A 14,444-nucleotide genomic window follows, 5' to 3' on the forward strand; every position below is an offset into this window, starting at 1 on the left:
ATGTTTTCAACATACGGTTGAAATGTGTAATGGGGCGCAGATGTGAATTCTCATTTCTGCTGCATTTTGCCTCGGAAGCTATTAATATTTATTAATAATTAATCATCTGTGCTTTTATCATAGTTTACGGATTTCTACCAAACAAATCATAATTTATGGATTCAGATCAGTTATTTTACAATAAAAAAATCTCTAGGTCTGGGAATCTTTCATCTTTTTGTGAGTGAAGGGCACGTTCCAGCCTTTGTCAAAAGATTCTGGAATGATCTGTTATCGTCTGATACTAGTTTCTCATCCTTCGTTTTGTCAAAAACAAAAAAAAAATCAAATATTTGGCTCAAAATTTTCGAGTTAAAATTTTCTGCACGTTCCAACACCTTATCAATATAATCTGACACCGCACATCTCATCATCAAACAGAGCCATATAAATGGAATCAGTGGGATCCGCCACGTATGAAATGTGCGGTGTCAGATCATTGTTAGGGTGTTGGAATGTATTTCCTGGTAACTTGTCTGGAGATTTGGACTGGCCTCATGGATGTTCAACAACAAACGAACATCACAAACTGCTGACCATTGAGTTACCAGCCTCTCTCTCTCTCTCTCTCTCTCTCCTGATTCACTCCATCGTCGGAGCCCGTTACATCTAGAATTCATGATATATAATCACAATTGCCACCTTATCTATATATCTACATAATTCTGCATCTCTTCGTCTCAGCCACCAAGTGACTGCGAGCGGTATCGGCAGCCATGGCCGCCCACACCATTCTCGCAGCTTCTCCTTCTCAATCTCTCCTTCCTTCCTTCTCAAACCCTAGCCCTCCATTCCAGTCTTCCTTCGTCGGGCTATCCGTCAAGTTCCCTCGCCAATCCTTAAACCTCGCCGTGGCTTCCAAGCCCCTCACCATTGTCGCCGCGACGAAGAAGGCCGTCGCAGTCCTCAAAGGAAATTCCCAAGCCGAAGGCGTCGTCATATTGACCCAAGAAGACGACGGTCTGTTTTCCATTCCCTACTCAGCTCGAATTAGCTCCTACTTGTTCCATTTTTTGCTGTTTGAACTTGTTAATTTTCTCCTCCCCCCTTTTAATTCCTTGTATCCGATTAGTTTAATCAATTTGAGCTCTTTAATTGTTAAATGATACAGGTCCGACGACTGTGAATGTTCGTGTCACCGGACTTACTCCTGGACCTCATGGGTTCCACCTCGTGAGTGTTGACATTTGATTGTAGCTTTTATAATTTTGGAAGAGAACACTAGGAAGCTCTTTTTTTTTATGAATTGTGGTTCATTTTCCTTTTTCATTTTTGATTTCTGAATCTTTTGCGCAGCACGAGTATGGCGACACGACAAATGGGTGTATATCCACAGGTTGGATTCAGTTGTCTTTGCTGGGTTTGTTATTTAATTAACGGATATTCTAGCTTGAAACATTTGCAATACATGCTTAAATAGAGTGTTTAAATTGATCATAGATTGAAATTTGAATTAGGATATATATAATATATTTTTTTTTCTGTTGGCCTAATCAGGGGCACATTTCAACCCAAATAACATGACACATGGTGCTCCTGAGGATGAAGTCCGTCATGCGGGTGACCTGGGAAACATAGTTGCTAATGCTGATGGTAACCCACTTCCATTCCTATGAGAACTTCTCTGGTTGTTTCCTGCTGTGCTGTATGTTCTAAATTTTTTGGTATTGTATGGAAATGTAGGAGTGGCAGAGGCAATAATTGTGGATAGCCAGGTATGACATTTTTTCTTTTCTTTTCTTTTCTTTTTCTTTTTTGTTTTCATGCCTTGCATGATTTATGGAATTTGCTTTGCTATATTCTAATTCTTAGTATCACTATTTTAAAACGCAAAGGTTTGTGGCGAGGTGGTAGGATCTTCTGAGGTGTAAGGCCTATGCCTCATGAAACCTCATTATTTCAAGAAAAAACATGAACTACTATGAGAAGTGTAAAAAAGACTTTTTTTTTTTTATGAGAAGAATGTATGGATGAGTTGATCATCATATAAACATGGACTACAAAGTATTAATAAGTTTCTTACAATTCCTAGACAATTAATGGCTCTTAATGTAAATAAAACCCAATAGACACCCAGAAATCTTACCATTAGTCTTTAACTGGTTGCTGTGATGAGAAATCTATTTCAATTAATGTATGGAATTACATGTTGATGATATAAGGCACCAGAAAGTGTGGCATATGTTCTTTTACTCCTGATCCTCCAGGTTGAGCCTCGGGGAGTTTTCCTTAAGTGGTTAAGCGATACCTTGAGATGAGCCTCAAGGTGTAAGCCTCACATGTTTCTTAAACCTGCTTGGTAGTCCCTTCTATTACTGAGACTTTTGCCTCACTTTTGCCTGAAATATGTAGATACCACTGACTGGACCTAATTCCGTTGTTGGAAGAGCATTTGTGGTTCATGAATTGGAGGATGACCTTGGAAAGGGTAATTATTTAAGTTGGGCTTCATTTAGCTCTTTCTTTCTGATGGTGCATTTTTGTTTATTTGTAAGTTCTATCTTTCTTGCGATATGCTTATTGCTGCTTTAAAATCTGACTTTCTATCTGTCATGCATCTATAGGTGGGCATGAACTTAGCCTTACAACTGGCAATGCAGGTGGAAGGTTGGCATGTGGTAAGAAATACTCAAAATTCATAGGGATTCCTGTGCCCCTCTCTTGTTGGAAGGCCATAGTTTGTTTTATGTTTTTGTTGCTGGCTTGCAGCTAGAATAACTATGAATCACTTGCTAATCAAAAGTGGACACATGTAGTTGAAGTTTAATGAAACAATACATATAGATTGTGACAAATTTTGGAAACCATGCTAACATTACGAAAAAATAATAATAAAACATTTCATAACCATATTTTAGCCTTTTAGGAAATTATTAAGATTATTATGACATAACTGGATATTAAAAACGTATTATATTCAAAAGCAATAATTTCTTGCAACTTGTTTCCCCTATGAATTTAAATAACAGTCTTTACAGTGGTAAAGATGGCAGACATTGCATTATTAGCATGTTGATCGGATTGCAAAATTGGCTTCTTACCTCATATTTAGGATTCCTGCTGGGGGTGACATTATTGGTCAAGGCTATATGATTGCTCAAAAGGAGGGTGAGCATCTCCCAAACAAGATACAAGATCTGATCGTATAGGAATATACAGCTTATACAAAAGGTACACTGCTTGTATATTGTAAAGAGACTGGGCCGAATGGGTCCTAGTATCTTCTCTTGTAATATTTTTTCTATTTTCCTATTAGCTAATGGCCTCTCTTAATGGGCTTGTTATTTCTTTTTGTTTGATCTCTTTATTTTACTGCCTAACTGGCCGCCCACTTAAGGGCATACTTGTAATATTTTTAACATTAATTTTTAGTAAAAAGGATTAGAGAAGAGAGGGAAGGATTATTCGGACCTTTATTCTTCTTCCTCTTTTCTTCATCTTCTTCTCTTGTACTACTGCTCTTACTTTTCTTCCTTCTTTTTCTCTCTAATTTTTCAAGTTTACACCTATTTTTGAGGACTGGTTTACATCTTGGTATCAGAGTAGGTTTCTTTCTTCCTTCTTTTCTTCTTCCACTTTTCCCATACACCCTTCGATTAAGAGACTGTATGGAGAGATAGGTTCTCTATAACTCAGAGGATCTCTGGTCTAGTTGGTAGAGGGTTTGGAGAGTTTAAATCTGGCTGGATATTGCCAAGAAGTGGTGTTGTTTTGTTGCTGCCCAAAACCCTAGCCGGCTAGAGATTTTCGAAGGTACATGTAAAGGTGAAGCTTTGGGTGTGGCGCTCTGTGCTTGGGAGGTGTCTTTTGACTCCTAAAGGAGGGCGGTTCAGGTTTGGAAGAGATTGGGAAGCTCTGGTAGGAGCGGCTGCATCTTCCTCCCCAACAGTTGGACGGAGTAAAACCCTAGTTTTCAAGCATTTGGGTTCTGGTTGGACTTCAAGTAAGTTTATATAGACCAAATTTTTGGTTCTTTGATTTTTTGTTTGATTAATGGGGCCATACGGAAGTGAGTTCAAGCAAGTGTCGGTTTCTGGCCTCGGCTCGGTAGATCCCGTTTTGACTGGTGTAACCACAATCAAGCTAGATGGGACAAATTATCTTGCTTGGGCATAGTCTATAAGAATTTATGTCTGTAGTAGAGGAAAACTCGAGTATCTCGCAGGTAGTAAAGTGAAACCCGAAGAGACAGACCCTACATTTGAGAAATGGATGCAAGAGAACTATACAGTCATTTGATGGTTGGTCAACTCTATGCAACGTCATATAAGTCAGCATTATCTCTAGATGTCTTCGGCTAAGGAGATATGGGACAGTGTTACTGAGACCTATTCATAGAAGTTGAATGTAGCCAGAGTCTACAAGTTGAAAAGTGACATGAAGAACCTAAGACAACGGGAGAAGAATGTAACAATCTACTATTCTATACTGAAATCACTATGGCAAGAAATTGGTGCTATGGAGACAGTTGTATGGGAGAGTAAGAATGATGCTGAAATGTATAGGAATTGGTGGAGAGAAATAGGGTGTTTGAATTTCTTATTGGACTCAACCCTGAGTTTGACATCATTAGGCAAAATATCCTGGCCAAAGATGAGGTTACTCTTTCCCAGGCATTTGCTATGATAAGCAGTGAGGAGAGTAGGCAGCAGGTTCAGTTACAGAGTCCACCTACAAAACACTTTGCACATGCTGGAATAAAGCCAAAGGGGCCTATTGAGAAAAAGGAGCAGATATGTGAATATTGCAAGAAACCAAGGCATACAAGGGACACTTGCTGGAAGCTTCTTCCTGACAGGTTTAAGAATGACAACAGTTCTAAGAAGGGCAAACAAGCAAGAAAGCATAAGACAACTAATGTTGCTACAGTATTTGAAGGAGGAAATAAGGAGAGTGAAGAAAAATCGACCATTGAGCAGTTGGCAGCAATGAAGGCGGATTTTGAAAAGTATGGGAGACTGCTAAATCACTTGGAAGCTACTGTTTCTTCATCTCACTCTTCCAGCAACACATCATCATCATCTGCATTTGCTCACTCAGGTATTCGTGCTTCTGCAAATCATGCTTCAGTTTCAGGTAATCATAAAATCCCTTGGATTATTGATTCCGGTGCATCAGACCATATGACCAGCCTGTCTAATCTCTTATGCTCATACCACCTTCTCTCTGGTAAAGAGAAAATATCCCTTGCTGATGGGTCTCTTGCTCCCATTTTTGGTAAAGGGGATATAAAGACCTCTAACACCCTTTATTTATCCTTTGTCCTTCATGTCCCTAAACTTAATACAAACCTTTTATCTGTTAGCAGCTTAACTAGATCCATGAATTGTAGCATAACCTTTTTTCCCACTCATTGTGTTTTTCAGGACCTTCAATCTCAGAGAATGATTGGGAGTGCCCATGAGGCGAATGGAATATACTTGTTGGACACACCGGATAGAGATTTTGGACCACCTCATGGAGTTGCCTTAGAGTCAGTCTTGTCAGAGTCTATTGACAAAGTCTTGTTATGTCACTTTCGGTTTGGTCATTTGTCTTTTTCTGCTTTGAGTCATTTGTTTCCCAATATGTTTAAGGGAGTGTCTTTATCGAGTCTTCATTGTGAGTCGTGTGAACTGGCAAAGCATTGTAGACATTCTTATTCAGTAAGCAATAAAAGATCTCTTTCTCCTTTTCATATTGTTCACTCTGATGTGTGGGGGCCATATCATTTGCCAACAATGGGGGGTTACAAGTACTTTATCCTTTTTATTGATGACTACTCTCGTTATACTTGGATTTATCTCATAAAATCCAAGGATGAAGTACTAGCTATTGTGCAAAAATTTCATGAACTCATCCTCACCCAATTTAACACTCGGATCAAAATATTCCGTTGTAATAATGCTAAGGAGTATTTTGAGAAAACCCTCTCCGCCTATCTTGAAACTTTTGGGGTTATTCATCAAAGTTCTTGTTCCTACACTCCACAACAGAGCGGAGTAGCAGAAAGGAAGAACCAACATGTGGTTGAAGTTGCCAAATCCCTCCTGTTTGCATCCCATGTTCCTATAAAATTTTGGGGAGATGTTGTTCTTACTGCTACCTTTTTGATCAACCGTATGCCCTCCCGGGTCCTTAACTTCAAAACCCCCTTTAGCCTTCTGTTCCCGGATAGGATCTTTTTTCTCTTCCTCTCTGTGTTTTTGGGTGCACTTGCTATGTGCATGTTCACAGCCATCAAAGGCACAAATTTGAACCTAAGGCTCGTAAATGTGTTTTTCTGGGATATGCCTCCACACAGAAGGGATATTGCTGTTTTGATCCAGTTAGTGGCACCCGCTTTGTATCTCGGGATGTCACATTTGCTGAGTTGACTCCTTTCTTTAGTATTTCTCCTGAGGGGGAGAAATCTGAAGAACTCTTTGCTATGTCTCCAGTTGTTCCTCTTCCCATTCCTCTTGAGTCCTCTCATGAGGTGTCCACTTCTCCCATTGGACCTACCTCCAATATTCCTGTTCCTTCTCCTCCTCCACCTCATTCTCCTATAATTCCTTCTCATCCTGTTCTCCAAAGGTGGTACCAAAGGCACAGATTCAGACATGGGCAAGTTGTTTCCACTCCTACAGAAGAGCCTCTTGCTCCTCCCATCATTACTGAGGTAACAGGTCAGCCTTCCTCTGACCCATCTACATCTTTTCCAGACCTTGACCTTCCTATTGCTCTCCGCAAGGGTAGGCGTAAGTGTACAGCCCATTGTATTTCCAAACACCTGTCTTACAACCTCCTCTCTCCTTCCTACTACTCTTTTCTTGCTTCTGTTTCTTCCCATGTGATACCCAGGTCCGTACCGGAAGCTTTATCTAAACCTGAATGGAGGGATGCTATGATGGCTAAACTGGATGCTTTGCATAAGAACCATACCTGGGATATTGTTGACTTGCTTGAAGGGAAGGAACCAGTGGGTTGTAAATGGGTGCTTACCATTAAATATCACTCTGATGGATCTATTGAGAGGTTTAAGGCTAGGCTGGTTGTTAAAGGCTACACTCAGATGTATGGTATTGGCTATCTTGAGACATTTGCTCCTGTAGCTAAGATGACCTTAGTCCGGGTTTTGTTATCTCTAACCGCTACTTTTGATTGGCCCCTACACCAGTTTGATGTTAAAAATGCCTTCTTGAATGGAGACCTACATGAAAATGTCTATATGTCTTTGCCTCCAAGGGTGTATGGGAAGGAAATGCAAGGCAAGGTGTGTAAACTGCAGAAATCTATTTATGGTCTCAAACAGTCTCCTCAGGCTTGGTTTGAGGGGTTCAGGGCTGCTCTTGTCTCCTTTGGTTACACAAACTCAATCTGATCATACCCTGTTCTTGAAGAGAAATGGCTCTCTAGTGACCTTTTTGGTAGTTTATGTTGATGATATTGTGGTCACGGGTAATAACACTCAAGAGGTCAGTAAACGCAAAAGATTTCTTAACTCTGAATTTGAGATCAAGAATTTGGGAGATCCTCGGTATTTTTTGGGCATTGAAGTTGCTAGATCTAAGGATGGCATCTTCATTTCTCAGTGTAAATATGTCCTTGACCTCCTTGTTGAGACTGGTAAACTTGGAGCTAAACCAATCTCCACTCCTATTGATCATAATCATAAGCTTTCTGCTATAGATGGTGACCTTTTATCTGATAAGGGGGTGTTTCAGAGACTGCTTGGAAAGTTATATCTTTGCATGACTCGGCCGGACATTTCCTATGCAGTAAGTGTTATTAGTCAATTTATGCATTCTCCCAGAGATACTCATTTAGCTGCTGCAGAAAGGGTTTTGTGTTACTTAAAAGGTACTCCAGGGAAAGGTATTCTATTTGCCAAACATGGACACATGAAGCTGGAAGCTTTCATTGATGCTGATTGGGCAGGATGTATTGATGATAGGAGATCCACCTCAGGTTATTGTGCTCTGGTCGCTGGGAACATTGTGCCATGGAGGAGTAAGAAACAGTCTGTAGTTGTTAGATCCTCAGCTGAAGCAGAATACAAGGCAATGGCACATGGTGTGTCAGAATTACTATGACTACGATCCCTTTTAGAAGAATTGGGGGTTGACTATGAGAAGCCAATGATGCTCTACTGTGACAACCAAGCAGCTATCAATATTGCACATAATCCTGTTTAACATGACAGAATAAGCACATTGAGGTTGATAAACATTTTATAAGAGAAAGAGTTTCCTCCGGAGAAGTTTGCTTTCCATTCATCACATCAGACGAATAATTGGCTGATATCTTGACCAAGGGAGTTCCGAGAGGGAAAATGGCACACTATATAAGCAAGCTGGGCATGATTGACATCTATGCTCAGCTTGAGGGGGAGTGTAAAGAGACCGGGCCGAATGGGTCCTAGTATCTTCTCTTGTAATATTTTTTCTATTTTCCTGTTAGCTAATGGGCCTCTCTTAATGGGCATGTTATTTCTTTTTGTTTGATGTGCAAGTTAAATTTAGAAAGAAACTTGTATTAAAAAATTTGAAATTTTGAAAAAAAAAACATCTTGATGTCCGTGCTCTCTCTCCAAAATGGCCCTATATGCCTACATATGGGCTCAATATAGAGAGCCCATGAAGTCAAGTTTGCAGGCAGAACCTTGAGGTATGCAGGCCTTGCTGCATTCATGGTTCAAATATTGATACACCCTGACATGCGCAAAGATGTATATCGAGGGTTTGACCCACACACTTCCTATTTTTTTGAGTTTTTTTTTTTCAAAAATTTACAGGGGGCTGGTCTTAGCAAGGTCAGCCCCCTGATACACTTGATACACCCTGATACGTGACGAAATTTTGTACCATGGTTGCATCAAATATTCATTCCTCTTCTCTATCCTTCTTGTTTAGTGGCAGTGAAGTTGATAAGCTAGAAGGATAATTCTTATGGAGTGGAATGGAGGTTTAGATTGTTACTTCCTAGATTGAAGATGTTTTTTTTTTTTTTATCAAAAACAGTGAATTTTATTAAAGTATTGAAAATTACAAAGCAAAGGAGCTAACCTGAATACAACCAATGTACACTCAAAATGTAATGCAATTACAGAACAGCCCAAAACATAGAGTTTCTGTTCACCCCTTGCCTAGCTAGACATCTGCCAATGAATTTGCTCTTCTCTTTACCCATGTACATTGAATTTCAATGTCCTTAGTCAGCCACTTAAATTTCCTCTTTTCATTGCTGTAATTCCAGAGCCTAGAGTTGTCCTCTTTTAGCTAGTTCACCACAATTTCAGAATCTCCTTCTGTGATCAATTTATTAATATTCATGTCCTTGACCCTTTGTACCCCTTCAAGGGCTGCTAGTATCTCAGCCCTCAAAGAATCTCCCACCCCAATTGGACCAGAATACATAGCTAATAGATTCCCTTTTTCATCTCTTATCACTCCCCCTATTCCGGAGGGCCCTGGACTGCCCATACTTCTGCCATCGAATTTCAGTTTAGTAAAACCATGAGGTGGAGGGCGAGCAGGAACTTGAAGTCTTTTTAGCTGAAGCTGATTTTGCAATCTCCTTCCAATTCCTTAGCAACTCATCAATTGAGAAATCTGCGAACAAGTCCAAAGTTTTCAACCAATGTGTCACCCTAATATGAGTAACCTCCAAAATTACTTCGAAGCTTCTCTCCTTATCTGAAAAAATCCGTGAATTTCTCTCCTCCCAAACAGTCCAACAAACTACAGCCCTAACACATCACCACATAGTCTTAGCCCTTTTTGTTGACCAGTTATGCATGGAAGTGAATAAGCTTTGCACATTCAAAGGGGGAGTCCACCTGCACCCAAACAGAGAAATAAACCATTCCCAAATGACTTTAGCCAACTGACAGGAAATTAGTAAATGGTATCCAAACTCACCATCAGATTTATAGAGGACACACCAATGAGGAGACAAATAGCTATTAGGTCTTTTTCTTTGAAGTAAATCACCTGTATTAACTCTTTCCAGAAAGGCTTCCCAACAGAAACTCCCAACCTTTGGAGGTAGGTTGACACCACACCTCTTTAACAGGAAAGGACAGTCCAGTAGAAGAAGGTTGTATTTGGTGGATTGAAGGTGTTGGAGTTAAGGTGGTCTATTTTTAAGGCTTTGCCTTTTAAGTAGGGGATGCAACTTTGGTGGGCCCAACATAAACTCATTCAGACCCAAACCATGACTTTACATGGTACAGGGTTTGGAATTGAGACCTCTCAGGTAGCTTGAGCCAAACCTAGCCCTTATATAACTCATTAACTCCCATGCAATTTACATGCAATATTGTAAACTGCAAATTTTGGATAACCACGGTATTGATTACTTAAACTTTAACATTGGGTTATTCTTTTATCCCATTATTCACAAAGGAAAAATAATGTGGAAACATACAAAAGCAGCAGTCTTATGGAGTTTATGGGAGGAAATAAATGCATGTACCTTTGAAGGTAAACACTTGGAGCCAAATTGCATTATAGATGTAGTTCACATCGAGAGTGGTTAATTGGATCTCCACAATAGAGGAGTTCATGAGGGGCCCCTTGTGATTCTATTCTTAGGTGGTGGCATGAAATGGTAACTTTTGTTCAGGGAAGGCATCCTGTTCATAGGGAGTGGACTCCTCCAAAGCATGGACAGATAAAGCTCATTTTATATGGCTGCTCTCTAAGGAGCCCTGGACCGTTGGACATTTGTTGAGCTTTCAGGAATCATTTGGGAAAGGTGATTGCTTACTCCTGCCCTATGGAGAGGCAAGTGCAGCAGAGGCAGAGATTTTATGTTTGTTACAAGGTCTGAGAACTGGCTATTCCCTGAATGTAGGAGTCGAGGTGGAAAAGAACTCACAGTGGTCATATGCTGGATGAGATCGCTTGTTGATGGCCCTTGGGCACCACATTGAGATCTATCGATGCATTAGCAAATGCCTTTTCTAAGGAAAAGGGTTGAAAGAGATACCTCTTATTGGTGGTTTGGGCTTTACTGACTATGCACCAGAGAACTTTTTCTGGGGTACTTGATCAGGCTTTGGCTTTATTTTCTTTTGACATGGTCCTTCCTCTTATACCCAAAGATGGAAGGTCTTTTGTAACTGTGATTCTCTTATCTTGATTAATTGTTTCGATTTTATTAACAATAAAAGGAATGTTAGAAAGGCTATTTAGTTATTCTATCTCATGAGCCAAGGTCATGTAATTTGGATGTGAAATTTCAGAGCTAAAATGCTGAAATACAGATAATACATGGGTTTGTCATGGAAATTATTTTCTCTTTCATTACTTAAGATATCAAAGTTAGGTTCTTAGTTGTTCTGGTCACTTCTTTTTTAATCAGTACAAAAAAATTATTTATATATGTAAAGATTTACACAAAGCCAAAATAATTGATTCTTTACAGTGTACTACAAAGGTAACATGCCAATTGGAAACAAATTCCCTCCTAGAGAAGCCCCTAAAGTCTTCAAGAGCCAGTCAGTTCATAAGAAGATTATCAGCATCATCAGACAAATGGGAATAGACTTCAAATTACCTTCTATAATTCCCCTATTACTTTCTTTATGAATACTCCAACAAATGGTGGAGGGATACTTTATATTTTGCTCTTTTATCACTTGGAGTTATACTAGTTACGTTCTATTTGTTCGTTCATATTTGGTTCTTCAGAGTGCTTTAGCTGTACAAGAAAAATAAGATTGTCCATTGGGTGCTTTTGTAAAAGTTAGGGAATGATATCTTGATATAGGACCTTCCGGTTTAAAGTTTGTTCACTCACTGTATTTCAGGATTGAAATAAGGTAAGGTTTAGGTGATTTGATGGATGGTGCACATACTGAAACAATAGTCAAACAGAAAACCCTTGAGAATACATGGTTACCCTTATATACTAATTTATGTTCTTGTAAAAGGACCAAACATCTTTTCTTGTCAAAGTCACTATGTGAAAAAATTTAAGGGATATAAAACAAAAAATAATTTAAACAACTTAAAAGTGGGACCAAATAGGTAATTTCCTTCACATATTGATGTGCCTCAAAGTGCATTCAATTCACATGACTTGTTGGATAGGTAGTGGGATAAATCTTAAGATATAAAAGTCGAATTGCTTAATACTTTCAGTGTATACAGATGGAGACTGAGTACAATGATCAAATTGAAACATAAATCTTCTAAATTGGTTTGCACTGTTTTCAGAATTCTACACTGGGTCACTTTGCTTGTTACTATCCAGTTTACTTGCACTTGGAAGAGTTACCCACTTTTCTTTGTCCTCTTTCATATTTCGGTTCTTTTTTCTTTTCTTTCCTATTCTTGTGCGTGGGGTGGATCAGTTGAGGGTGGAATAGAAAGTTAATCGGTGATGATAAATGATGAATGGTCAAACACGTATAGTGTAAGATTACTGTTTTCGGAATTGTGCATTGGGTTACTTGTTTGTTGTTTCCATCCAGTTTACCTCTACTCTGGAGTGTTGCACTTTTGAGTCACTTTCTTTGTCCTCTTTCATATTTTGGTTCATTTTCTTTTTCTTTCCCAATATTCTTGTGTGTGGGGTGGATTGGTTGAGGGTGGAATAGGAAGTTAATTTCAGATGATAAATGATGAATAGTACGTTTAGTGTAAGATTCTTTAATAACTAGCACTATTATTATAGCCTCGATGGGGTGCCCATCATTGTGCAATTGCTGGGTAACAAATGTTTGTTTGAACCTGTCTAATAACTAGCACTATTATTATAGCCTCTATGGGGTGCCGATGATTGTGCAGTTGGTGATGGCAAATTTATGTTTGAATTGTCATTTATGATCTGGCATACTTTGTAGAGGTCCCCTCCCCTTTGCTGGGTTTCAGATTACCATGATCATTTGGCGACATCTCAGTGCATCTGGCTTTTCTGTCTTTAACTCTACATGTTGTTTGATACTTGAAAATTGCCTTCTTTTCTAATTCCATCTGTGCATATGCAGGTGTCGTTGGCTTGACTCCAGTATAACGAGACTAATGTGCACATGTGACTTCTGGCCTTATACTTCCTTCCCCACATGTTCTTAGAAAGCCACAAGGTCTTAGGATTTGGGAAGGACATGTTTGTAGTTTCTTACTCCCCTATAAATTTGTGGATAAGTACCTTATGAATGTTGATGACCTTTAACTTTTTGGATTGTGGATTCATTGCCTTGATTAGATCCTTAACGGTACGTCACTGATAAGTGGTGTGCTATGATTAATAAACCTCATTTCTTTGGAAGCCGGAGCTTCAGTCCTATGAAAGAAACCATCTACATTATGAAGAACAATTGCCATTTTGGTGAAGTTTGGTTTGGCAGAAGGGGGAGGGAAATTTGGGAAAATTACCTGTACTCATCTTTTTCGGCTGTTTGGTTTTAGGGGTCAGGGGTGCATACTTGAGATTTTGAGAATCCGGAAAGAGTATAAACACAAATATATACAGTATAAATACATACAAAATAACAAAATATAATGTTTTGCACTCTACATGATTGCATTTGTACTTCTCCCAAACTGGAGCATCAGGGAGCGCTCCTCACACCAACTTCACAATACATTTAGCCGTGGGAAGATGTTTCCTATGCGGCTACGCTGTGCTGTGAGGAGTAAATCCACGATGCGGACCTGGGTTGAGCCCTCTGTTAAAGTGAAAAAATTGGGTCAGTCTTCTTTTTTTTTTTTCAATAGCAAGAAACTCTACTTCCATGTCATTCACGAGTCAGGCACCAATGGATTGTGGTGCTGCTACTTGGGCACCTTGGCCGGCCAACCTCCACGCAGGCCTTCCTCTTACCTACTTTTGACACCTGCCGCTTCCACTACTGCTTTCATGGCTGTTGCCACCAATCGAAGTTCAATACGGATAAAGATAAGATCTATCCGGCGATACTATTGAGCTTGGGTGGTGTTTTTGAATCGACTCTGTGAGAAATGTATAAATGATGTTGTTGGGTCTTCGTCATTCTTCCTCTCTCTTTCTCACTACTTTCCCCCTGTCCAAATAGTTATCATTAGGAGTAGTGTAGCTGACAATTTTCCTATCAACTGAATTACATGGTATTTTGGTCAATGCAACTTGTTCTGGGGGGGTTAACCGGCAAGTCTTGGGAATTCGGATGATGGTGGCATGGCATGCGAATGGATGGCGAAGCTTTAGACAGTCAGTCGAGGTGATCGATTAGGCGTGAGTGCGTGACTACTGACTAGGATTAAGATATTAAAGAAAATGTTGCCATTATTGCTTCCACTAGGAGCAACAGTCCTAGAGTGGAAGGAAGAGGTATGCTGAGAAGATGATTTGCACAGGAATAGCCTGCTCAGACATACGACACCCAAATAACAAGCAGACCCCCTCTCCAATGGCTAGTTCATTGAACTATCTAATTTTAGTATTTTACTCTAGTG

The 14,444-nt window shown here is 39.6% G+C and overlaps 2 protein-coding genes across 4 annotated transcripts; both read left to right on the plus strand.

Moving 5' to 3' along the window:
- The first annotated feature begins 530 nt into the window (after positions 1–530).
- Positions 531–13,278, plus strand: LOC104604562 (superoxide dismutase [Cu-Zn], chloroplastic). 2 transcript variants are annotated; one of them, XM_010268961.3, is made up of 8 exons: positions 531–999; positions 1,151–1,212; positions 1,336–1,375; positions 1,537–1,632; positions 1,723–1,754; positions 2,392–2,467; positions 2,604–2,657; positions 12,998–13,278. In XM_010268961.3, exons 1-8 carry the CDS (start codon positions 756–758, stop codon positions 13,021–13,023), a joined length of 630 nt encoding a protein of 209 aa, XP_010267263.2. In that variant the 5' UTR covers positions 531–755; the 3' UTR covers positions 13,024–13,278. The 2 variants fall into 2 exon arrangements, with proteins under 2 accessions (XP_010267263.2, XP_088746989.1); XM_088890863.1 differs by lacking the exon at positions 12,998–13,278 and adding an exon at positions 3,092–5,716.
- LOC148790587 (uncharacterized) lies at positions 4,662–5,716 on the plus strand. Of its 2 annotated transcripts, none has more exons than XM_088890864.1 (2): positions 4,662–5,115; positions 5,406–5,716. In XM_088890864.1, the coding sequence occupies exons 1-2, from the start codon at positions 4,662–4,664 to the stop codon at positions 5,441–5,443; spliced, it is 492 nt and encodes a 163-aa protein (XP_088746990.1). In that variant the 3' UTR covers positions 5,444–5,716. The 2 variants fall into 2 exon arrangements, with proteins under 2 accessions (XP_088746990.1, XP_088746991.1); XM_088890865.1 differs by having other exon boundaries at positions 4,662–5,079.
- Positions 13,279–14,444: the final 1,166 nt, after the last annotated feature.

Source organism: Nelumbo nucifera, chromosome 6 (assembly GCF_055504915.1).
Source record: "Nelumbo nucifera cultivar China Antique chromosome 6, China Antique-T2T, whole genome shotgun sequence".
In the NCBI taxonomy this organism is placed as follows: domain Eukaryota; kingdom Viridiplantae; phylum Streptophyta; class Magnoliopsida; order Proteales; family Nelumbonaceae; genus Nelumbo; species Nelumbo nucifera.